At 37.2% G+C, this 10647-nt stretch overlaps 2 protein-coding genes across 3 annotated transcripts; both read left to right on the top strand.

Moving 5' to 3' along the window:
• The first annotated feature begins 363 nt into the window (after positions 1-363).
• LOC149016943 (uncharacterized) lies at positions 364-7270 on the top strand. Of its 2 annotated transcripts, none has more exons than XM_089151238.1 (6): positions 364-827; positions 1890-1971; positions 2621-3041; positions 3131-3492; positions 4989-5249; positions 5645-7270. In XM_089151238.1, the coding sequence occupies exons 1-6, from the start codon at positions 392-394 to the stop codon at positions 5802-5804; spliced, it is 1722 nt and encodes a 573-aa protein (XP_089007364.1). In that variant the 5' UTR covers positions 364-391; the 3' UTR covers positions 5805-7270. The 2 variants fall into 2 exon arrangements, with proteins under 2 accessions (XP_089007364.1, XP_089007365.1); XM_089151239.1 differs by having other exon boundaries at positions 3137-3492.
• Positions 7271-9213: 1943 nt separating this feature from the next.
• LOC149016944 (protein CASPARIAN STRIP INTEGRITY FACTOR 1-like) lies at positions 9214-10326 on the top strand. The gene is made up of 3 exons (XM_089154259.1): positions 9214-9384; positions 9488-9537; positions 9840-10326. The coding sequence occupies exons 1-3, from the start codon at positions 9297-9299 to the stop codon at positions 9984-9986; spliced, it is 285 nt and encodes a 94-aa protein (XP_089010385.1). The 5' UTR covers positions 9214-9296; the 3' UTR covers positions 9987-10326.
• Positions 10327-10647: the final 321 nt, after the last annotated feature.

The raw sequence follows: 10647 nt of genomic DNA on the forward strand, positions 1-10647 counted from the left end.
CTGGATTAGAATTTTAGCCTCGCCTATATGGGCTTGTTTAGATTTGGGCCCATGGATCGAACCTGGTCTGAGTAATCTCAACTCAAAGTCGGATGGAGTTGGATTACAGTTTAAGCCTCGTTTCTATGGGCTTGGGCTGAGATTTTCCCATTTTTTCTTTATCTTTTCGGTGGAAGTGGATTCTAAGGAAGCAGTTCATATTGTATCGGCCGAAAACCTCGTTAATAGATCTTGGTATACTTTCAAATGTGAGTTGATTCAGCCTAGCACGGTCGTATCGGTACAATAAAGGGTAAAATGGTCCAAGAAATAATGACAGCGGGTTGTATCGAGTGTTTCATCGTTAACTCGTCGCTCCCAATTCATTTTGGAGGGGAAAGACGGGAAATTCATGTCTTCGTTTTCCCGCGCCTCCGAGAACGGAAACCCTAGAACATGGCGATTCACCTGGGAAGCAGTGGCCTGCGTTCCAACTCTTCGATTGTTCCTCTTCAATCCTATCATCAAACCACTTCACCACTGCAAGGATCTGAAAGTCACTCTCCAGGAGTCTCTCGTGATTGTGAGCTGGGCCGAGCAAGTCCAAGATCAGAAGGGCACTGTCTATTCGTCTCTTAGGGTTCCGCTTCCTAAGGTTTTGGTTGATCCTTCTTCCGCAGTCGGATTCAAAGCGACAGAAGACCACGTAGAAGTGAAGCTTGTTTTGCTCCTTCCGGTTGATCACCCTGTCGTCGCTAATCTCGACTCGATGCTAAATTTGTCACAAGACTCTTCAGCTCAAGAAAATCTTTGTTCAGACAGGCTACAGCCCCTGTCCATCGATTATGGTAAAACGAACTTACTATTCATATTTTAGTTTTGCTTTTGCTGCTTTTTTCGGCTTCCAACTCTGAGTGGAGGGGATGGATGGATTCGAAATTTTTAAATTTACGCTGAGGCATGTTTGAAAGTTTGGCTTTGATCAAATTTTTATTTTACCAATGTGTTATTTTGAAAAGAAAAAAAAAAAAAGGGAAAAAAGAAAAAGAAAAAGAAAAAGAATACTACGTCTCTTACTCAGAATGCTAGCGAGATCTAGATTATCATAGCCCCTCATGTATTTGAGACAAATGCCACCGTGATTTCGTTCGATCTATTGTAGACGGTTAGTAGCTCCTGCCTTTTTTCTTCTAAGTAGCTTCCCGCCTTCCCTGGTGACATTTAAATGTTGATTGAGTCAGGGGTTTCCAATCAGGCCGATTGGACTTTGGAAAACTTTATTTGGATCTATTGTTGGGTTCTATTGGCATTGCGTTTGGTACTTATGATTTTCTTTGAATGTAATGGAGCCTGTCCTATAACTCCATGAACTGGTGCGAATTTAGTAGTTAATTTGATATTTTGAGCTTGATTGGGATAGTCATAACCTTGTAAGGGTTATGTTTTACCTCTATTTACTTGAAGTCAGTATTTTTGGGGGTAGTGATTTTTATCCAGAGGGGTTGATGGGTTGTTCAACCGTCTAGTTTGGGTTGTCCATATGACTGAGAGGTGAAGAGTCTTCTGAAGAAAGACTCAAGACTTCAACAATGTTGAGTCTTCCAACTGTGGGTGATTAATGGTTCTAGTCAGTTAGCAAGGTGGGGTTTTCAAGATACACTTTGGAGGTGGGTCTTTTATGAGGAGAGAAAGTGATGTGGAAGAACTTTGGACAGACCCCAAATCCATTCAGGAACCCAGATTGAGAACTGAGTCCAAATATGGATTTTGGACTAGTATGTTGGGGGTTTCATCATTTATTGAGATAATTATCTAAGGAGATATTTAATTTGTGTAGGATATGTAGCCATAGTTTTATTACTGACCTCTTTGTCATTTACATTGCTCATGCCATCATTTATTTGTTTCAGATATAGAGAGATTGTCATCTAGCGAAGGGGTGCATTTGTACTGCAGGAGTTGCTCTGCTCAGCTAACAAAAGAACTTCTAACGTAAGAATCAGTTATTTGCCCATTCTTTAATGATATCCTACCTATTATGGTTACAGTTTTCCAAATTTCAGCTGATATGTGCTCTGACAGTGCTTTTTTGTTTTTCAAATTTAAGTTATTGTTGCTTTAATTTCCACAAAGTGCATACAAAAATTAAAGGAAAAAAAAACCCTCCAAATTGGTTATCTAGACGAGGGTTCATTTCAATTTTCTCTGGCTGGTAAAAATTCCTCAAATGACAGATGCTTCATTGGAATGCTGTTTAGATCTTTTAAGAAACTTGAACAACATTAAAAAGTATCATTGGGTTGATAGGGTTTTATTATTTGTACTTTTCCTCTGATCTTCAGTTCATTCTTATGGTAACAAAGAAACCAAATTTTCTCTCTTTCTCCTTTCCCTCCTACTTGTATTTATTTATTTATTTTTAAAATTTTAGTGCTTCTGGATATCCAAAAGAACCTTTAGCAAGTTACCTTCCCTCTAGTATTCCCTTTTGAATAGTGTTTCATTCTTTGCTTCTGTTTAATAGATGGATGCATAATTTTGAAGCTTCTTCTAGAATTAAGGTATACTGTTTATGTTATCTTGTAATAATTCATCTTTATATGCATGCATTGCCAGTGAATTTGAAACATTTCTTGTATAGATCCTTTAAGGAAATGCCATCAGTTGATTGGCGAGACGTGGCTGACAACTGGTTTGGAGCATGCTGCTGTTCATTTGGAGGTGCAAGTGAGAAGCTGGTTGCTCAGTATGCCAGTTTATACAGTTGCACAGAGGGTACATGCCTGGTAGATGTGGCATCAATTATAGTCTGCAAGAGTGACCTTATCGGATATGTTTCCCCTGATCATTCAGAGGGAAGCAGTAGTCAAGAATCTGGGCTTGGTCTTGATGGTATGAAGGATTTCCCTGAAACTGTGATTGGTGATGGTAATATATGTGGTCAAGGATTATATTATGAAAGTCAAGCTGAGAGAGCGTCTGATGTTTGTAAAGAATTGAGCTCCCTGTCCCTTAAGGAGGAGTGCTCGGGTGCAAATCTGGAACTTGATGTTGCCAAAAAGGTGAGTGACGTTGATCCTTTATTTGCTCCACTTCTTGGGTTTTGTATAATTCAGACAATGTGATGTTAAAAAGTGAATTTTCTGTGAAGGGTCAGATTAATTATTGCAAAGATAAGCCAAGTTATCTAAGTCATGATCTGGAATGTTGCTTACACAGCATCTCGGCTACAAGTTCTAATGCTGAAGACCAACAGTCCATAAAAAATGGTGATCTCATGAGAAATCAGAAGCTGCTTCTTAATGGATTTCTTGGAAATGGTTTCATGATGAGGTCCTCCCATCTTTCTAAAGATGTCAAGTGGATCGAATTTCGATGCATAAGTTGTTCTTGTCTCCTTGGAGCATATCCTTCTATTAGTTGTGATGATGCACCCCTTGATGGTGGTATTCGATTGTTTAAGTGTCACATTTCCACTGGTTTGCCCGTCGATGGTTCAGGTAATATATTCAGGTAAGGAAAAAAAATTCAAAATAATTGTAGTTTTTGTATTCCTTAATTATTCAAAAATCAAATAGAACAAATCAGTTTATTATTATTATTATTATTATTTATTTTTTTATAGTTTTTGTATAATAACTTGGTAAAACATATTTGTGATTATTTTGAGCAACTAAACTAGAAAGGTTCAAAACAGTCAAAAGTCCTGAATACTCTTAAATGTCCAGTAAGAGTGTGGACCTGTGTTGCATTATGAATGCTTTAGGTTATAGATCAAGAATTTGTTGATATGTCGGTAATATGTCATTTTTGGGGATTCTGTGACGAGATATTGTGCGAATCAATATCTTTGTTATATCTGGGAATTTTACTGTAATTATAATTATCTTCTTCCAACCCAACTTTGATTCAATTTCGATCCAAAAACAAGTGCACCAACGTAGGCAAGATCTCAATTCAACTTGTTTTCTTGATTGGCTGAGCCGGGCTTCGAAACTGGGTTCTCAAACTATGATTTTGCTCCGTTGCATGGTTTATGAAGATAAAGGATATGCATAGCTTAGGGCTTGTATCTTGCATGGTCTCAAACATAATTGATTGGAAGGCAAAAATCCATGTAGGACCCCATTTAGTTGGGACAAGGCTTCTTGTTGTTGCATGATTTATGAAGATAATAGAATTTCTCTTATTCATTTCCGAGATTTGCCTCACTAATCAAATCAGATTAGTATTTACAAATTTCTTCATGACTCTTGCAGTAAAAAAGAAAAAGAAAATGCATTTAAAAAAAGAAGAAGTGTGTTGAACGTTAAAAGTTCTGTAACTTTTTTGTTTTGTTAGTGATCCAATATCATGGTTTTGGTTATGCTGATGTACATACTTGCATGGCCTTAATAATAGCTTGAGTTTTCAGGATTAGAAGTTGTAGCATATCAGGGCCAATAGGTGTCATGTCCAGAGCTTCGTGTGGTCTTTGATATATTGTCGTGTGCCTTGGCTAATAAGCTTGAGGTCTTTGAACAAATGGTTATACTTGCTTGGATACGGTATACATTTTTATCTCTCCACTTCCATGGTATGGAGCCATGTTACTTGTCTACCCGTGGAAGTTGAATTTTCCTCCCACAATGCATACTCACACCTGCAACCTGTGATGATGAATAAGTGATTAATTGATAAACAATGCATCCTTCTTCCCGCATACTTTTATTTTACTTTGCATCATTTCTTGTTTCTGTCATACTTCCCCAGTCTGTATTTTCTCTCTCCTGATGTAATTGTTGATTGGCTCTCACATTTTTCAAGTATACATATGAAATAGCAAAATTTTACCCTCACCAGAAAATGTGTATTATACTAGGAATCTGAAAACTTTAGGGTTAAAATTGTTTTGCACCTTCAGAGGTGTCAATGAGAAAGTCCTATATATGGATTAAGATAGATATATGGTAGACAGAATTCTATGGCATATCCTGAATTTTTGTTTTCAATTTAACTTTTGGGAACAGGAATAATACCTTTGAAAGAATGTTCACTTATCAGCTTGTAGAAAGTGCGACAAATGAATTATCATTCAGAACAGTCGTGAGGGACCTGAAAAAGAATACCCCTGCCCTTCGGGTTGTCCTCCTAAATCTGGATGCCTGGTGTTATACTGGAAATTGTGTGGAAGCGGTAGGCTGCATTGGACCTACAAATAAGGTAGAATTGCTGCCTGTCATCAAGGTGCTATTTTCTATCTGTGTTGACTCTACTGAAGATCAATCAAGGTTAGTTTGTCCTTCTGGTTTGGCTTTTCTTTTGAACTACCATTTATTCTAAGGCCATTAGGTCTTTCTTTTATGTCCCAAGATTTACTTCATAGAAAGTATCAATCTTCTATTAAATTACAAGTCACTCATGTCTTGCTTATTCTAATTGGTCCAATGTCAGTATTGCCTTGCCCTTCTTTTAACTTCACCTGGTATCATATCGATTCTCACTGATGCGTTGTGACTTTTGGACAGCGTGCTCTAATTGTGTAATCTGCCCAGTTAGATTATTGACTCTTTATTTATTTTTGAATGTGAATTAGTTCCATTTTTGGTGTTCTCTTTTATTGTATTTGATTTCTTATACCTAAGCTTGCTTTGCTTCTATTATTTTACTCATGAACCATATGCAGGATCATAAAAGAGTGGGTAGCCAAGAACCAAGGAGATGAGGTTTACATGTTCGACCATCAGTTAAAAGAAGTAACTGAATCCTTGAAATCTGGTCAGGAGTGTTTCCCATATTCATGCTCATTACTGCAGGATTTCTCGTTGTCATTCATAGAAAGGTAACAGGACTTAAGTGTTAGCCTTCTCTGCATTCTTCCATATTGCCAGGGATTCCCTCAAATTGACTTTGAAGTGGTGGATCCAGTTTTCATCTCTAATGAGTAATAACTGTCTCATGCTGGTACGCGATCATGCACCATTTCGTGAAGAAGTCTTGATCCGCAGAAGATTGTTCATTACTATGTTCATCTTAGATTGTGATTTCATGTTACTTGCTGCCTCAAAACAGCAGCAAGCATTTCACCATATTAATGTAATTATTCCCTTATCAGTGTCAAGGTAGGCCATTGATTTCTTGGTATGGTGCTCTTTATTTTAAGTGCCTCTGTTTTTGTTGATCCTTTTTGCTTCTGGTCACTTAAGAGTCTGATAATCTGGCGTCACAGCTCCTAGGTGATCCAAAGTGCTGGAGACTGTCCAGAAAGAAGGCAACACCAAATAGGTGAGCAAGGAATCCAAGATGCCTTAGTAACGCCATGATTATCCCATCATGATTGGTTATGGTATTTTTGCAAGTATTTCTAGTTTATCAATTCTCTCTTACTTTCATTGATCTCCTTTTCTTTTCCAACTGAGCCAACTCAATTATCGATGCTGATGGGACCTTCTGCCAAAAGCCCATCGCTCCCGAATCTGTGCATGTTCCTAGCTTTCGTTCAGACAAGAGCCAATCATTGACATTTTCCGGAACTGCTTGCCTCGCATAACTGAATTTCGTTTCAGGTGATCATCTATTGAAATCTTTTTTATACTGAACACCTTCTTGAAGTGAGGGAAAAAAAATAAAAAGGCAGAAACAGAAATTTAGATCATGGATTGATTTTGAAGAAGCCTCGAAATAGTTGAACTGACATTGAACTGTTGGGTTTGTTGGTATATGTGAGATGGGTGAATATCTAGAAGGATTTGTGGAATCCGATTTTGGAATCATTCGTATCCCACCGAGCGTGTGCTCAATGGGCTACTAATTTAATTCTTGGAGTGAGTGTTCAAATATTCTATTACCGTCCACATCTTTCTTTATGTGGAATTGGAGATTGCAGATTTGCAGATCTTATCATTTCGAGTTCCCTTTGGGCTACTGGTGAAGTACTGTTTTTATTTAAATTATACGTGTAATCTCCTAAGAATGTAGTCAATGTGTGTGTGAGTTGGTCTGATGAACTTCAGTTTTAAAAGAAAAGCTCTAATCTTATTTTGTATGCCAGTCGCACTTGATTCCCACTCTTGCTATCTGAAAGAAGAATAATCTTGATGAATCAGACACCCTAACAAAACCTCAAATCGACCCCTATCGCTTCGGCTGAAATAACTCTAGACAACAAATTCATCGATTTTCAGTACTAAAAGAACTCGAGTACTGAAATAATAACCCCAAATCGTTGCAGAAAACCCAAAAATTCTAAGGAGGGTCTGCTCATGTACATTAAGATTTTGTCCATCAGGATCCAGACCCCAGCAAAGGCAAGTTCCTGCACTTGCTGTCAAAATTTACTAGGCAATTTCCTCCAGTGATGAAATGACAAGGGGGTTGCAGTACCAGATAAATGGTCTCTGTGGATCAAACATCTTTCGAAGTGGATTCCAGCATCATGATCAGAGAGGCCACTAATTTAACTTAGTGAAATAAAACCCACTCAGATAAACATGGCGCTTGATCTCAGGGTTTCTTCCCAGTGTCAAGTCTGAATATGTATCAATGGTACCTCTCTCTCCAACAACACCACACAAGATAAGATTTGATGCTCTATATTCATAATAATACTTCAGAAAATAAGCTTATCCAGATTATGGGATCCAGTGCAAAAATATTAAATGCCAAATGATCGAAGCAACTACGTCACTGCACAAACAAGTTGCAAACACAAATCTTGATTCATCAGTTAGAAGATCATTAAGCACTAATCCACTTGAGATTTAATAATATAATCTGATCTACACCCTAGACTCAGTAGCTAGCCACATAGAGCTTTAAGCAATGATGCTAACAATTGCATGCAATAAGGTTGTTCCTCTCAAAGTTATGATTTGTTAAATCATAATGAATATCATGATCCATGCAATGCAACCAAAGTGAGAAACCAAAAACTGGTAAAGCTGGTACAGGTGCCACTGTTATGAAGGTTCCTTTACAAAAGGTTTCTACCAAGTAATACCCAATAGCCATAGAGAAAATAAACTGCTTCCACTTCAGCTTTTGGGTAGTCAATCGGATGTGAATAAGACCTGCATTAAGGGAACCTGTTGTTCACTGCTACTATTATATAAAACAGATACGCCACAGATATCAATAGTTTAAAACCTTAGTGGTAGTTCTCTTTATTCTCCACCAGTATCCTTTCAGTGGTATTTGGTACATTGTCCTTGTCGTTAAGGATTATTGAAGGCACTACCCATCTCAAACCCTATTTTATGCCTGCCGATGTTATCTCCAAGCAAAGCTTTAGACTAAAAAAAAACTCCCTAAACGCTCTCAGCTTCCACTCCAAGTGCACACTTCTTTTATCCGTCCATGCCGAGTCATTCTGGTACTTTTGAGCTGATAAGACTGAAGTGTTGGTGGGATCAATTAAGTAGGGAAAGATTCAAATACACCCACCATTAGTGTATCTTCTTGATGAAGGCTAGGAGAGTAGCTAGATCTTTAATTCATCTGGGTGGGAAAAGCAACAACTCTGAGCTTATCTCCTCTACTGTAGAGAAGTTTAACTTTGAGTTAGACTTATTTAGTTGTCTTTTAATGGTTGTAGTAGGTAGATCATGCATCTACAGTAAAGGTTACTGCTGAGAGCTGATAATAATTCTAGGGCCCATATTTGAAACTACTCTAGGCATGCAGTGATCAGTTCACATATAGGTTAACCAAGTCATTCATTTTAGCATGACTCAAATATGGACCCTAGCCTAATGGATATTGATGCATGCATGGCATGTCAAAGATTCAAATTCAATGTGTGACATATATAACACTCTCTGATAGAATGTAAATCAACATTTCAATAGGTGAATATGATGAAAAAGATGTTCACATATACATTAGGAAAGGGTTTCTCAGTTACAATTGATATGGGATCAACTGTGGAGAACCCAGCTGGTTAAATCATGGCCAGTTAAACTGAGTGTAAAGGTACTGTCTAAATAGAGCTTTTGGGGTAAACTCGAGAGTAAAGTGTCATTAGTCATACCTAATAATGCTGTTAAAGTTTCCAACATTTTAATTAATTATTTCAACCCACTAACTCTTAAGACTTCTAGTGCCCCAACAAAAGGAAAAGTGGTCTCCCTCACCTTTCCATTTTGAATTTTAATCTGTAAAGCATATTTATTGAGTAGTTTTATAATAGAATATTATTTTGCGACTTCTTTCTCTTGAAGATACTGCATGCCTCTCTCTCTCTCTAAATATATCCTAGGTACTTGGAAATATTGAAAGAGGGCACCTTTTCTTTTGCTCCATATGCTCTCTTTGAATGAGACGAGCTAGACAGATTGGAGATGCTCAGAATGGGTTTCATTGTTCTCAAGAAGATTACTCTCCTCTTCCTTCTCATCTCAGTTTCTCTTCTTTCAACTTCACTAGCTGGTGGGTTTGTATATGATGTTTCTGTGAACTAAGATTTTCTGTTTATCAGTTAAGTACATATGATACTTATAACTTCCTTTGTATGGTAAAATCACTTCTGCAGGTCGGCAATGGACATCCATGGATAATCCTGCTGTCAAAACTACTAATGAGGTACCTTCATTAGGGGAAGCTGGTTTACTTCTGATGATTCTTCTCTAGTTAAGCAAAACCATATAATGTCATGGATCAATTAAGAGCAAGAACTAGAGAAAGAAGAATGATAAATCACTAACTGCATGCAATAAGAACCTGAACACCTTGATTCCCAGGAGTACAGAACCTTTCTGGGCTGTCATTAATATCTGTGAAAGCTACTGCAACTTGTAGCTTATAACCCCTCTCTAACTCCAGTGTTTTTCATCACTTGTCTTTGACTTTGCTAATAGTAGTATGGTTTTATCCTTTGATGCTAGGACACAACAAGGAAGTCCATGGAAAGAGAAGATGAAGCATTAGCTGAAGTTCATGAGAGGCTCCTTCGAGCCAACCGGAATGACTATTCAAATTACAGACCTACCCCAACTTTTGTGAAGCCTCCTTACAAGCTCATACCCAACTGAAGATCGAATCTTGATGGAGAGGCTCTCTTCTGCATAATATTTATATAGTCATGTTTTTATGTTGAACTATATATATCTAGTACTACTAGATTATACTTTGCCCATACATATACTAAGTTCAATGCTGAAATCTATTAAAGGTGTAATACATGTGTTATGTTATATATGAACAGTTCTAGAATGTGTTAGTAGTAAAATGAAGTTTACCAGTCCTCCAGTATCTTCTGAGGGACTGATACTTCGGCAGAGTATAATGTGGATCTTATATATGCCCAATAATACCAAGCTACATGCACCAGTACTTTTAATCTTGGCATATGTTTGATTGTATTTTACTCTCATTTCCCATAATTTTTAGTTTAATGAGTTCTTAATGATTTTGAATTATTTTATTTTAGGTTGTGTATGATATATATTACTGGATTTTCCTTCACATCAAGTTTCACTATCTCATGAGATTCTAGATCTAAGATAAGAAAATTGAAAAGAATTGGATTCCAAAACCTTTTGTATATTGTCCTAGGTATGAATACACCCTAATTGACCAAATAATATGTCAAAATGCTACTAATTAAGCTATAATAATACTTGCAGCAATAGTGCCTATTTTTTTTTTTTTTTTTTTCTTCTTTATCTCACCTATTTTGCTTTTCTTTGGTTA

This window comes from Hakea prostrata, chromosome 4, assembly GCF_041222555.1.
Source record: "Hakea prostrata isolate BN-2017 chromosome 4, UWA_Hpros_2, whole genome shotgun sequence".
NCBI lineage: Eukaryota > Viridiplantae > Streptophyta > Magnoliopsida > Proteales > Proteaceae > Hakea > Hakea prostrata.

Excerpts from the sequence above, each read along its gene's own strand:
- LOC149016944 (XM_089154259.1), top strand. The coding sequence starts at position 9,297 with ATGCTCAGAATGGGTTTCATTGTTCTCAAGAAGATTACTCTCCTCTTC. Across the intron at positions 9,385-9,487 it reads TCTTTCAACTTCACTAGCTG|GTCGGCAATGGACATCCATG; the intron begins GTGGGTTTGTAT and ends TCACTTCTGCAG. Across the intron at positions 9,538-9,839 it reads CTGTCAAAACTACTAATGAG|GACACAACAAGGAAGTCCAT; the intron begins GTACCTTCATTA and ends CTTTGATGCTAG.
- LOC149016943 (XM_089151238.1), top strand. The coding sequence starts at position 392 with ATGTCTTCGTTTTCCCGCGCCTCCGAGAACGGAAACCCTAGAACATGG. Across the intron at positions 3,042-3,130 it reads AACTTGATGTTGCCAAAAAG|GGTCAGATTAATTATTGCAA; the intron begins GTGAGTGACGTT and ends TTTTCTGTGAAG. Across the intron at positions 5,250-5,644 it reads TCTACTGAAGATCAATCAAG|GATCATAAAAGAGTGGGTAG; the intron begins GTTAGTTTGTCC and ends AACCATATGCAG.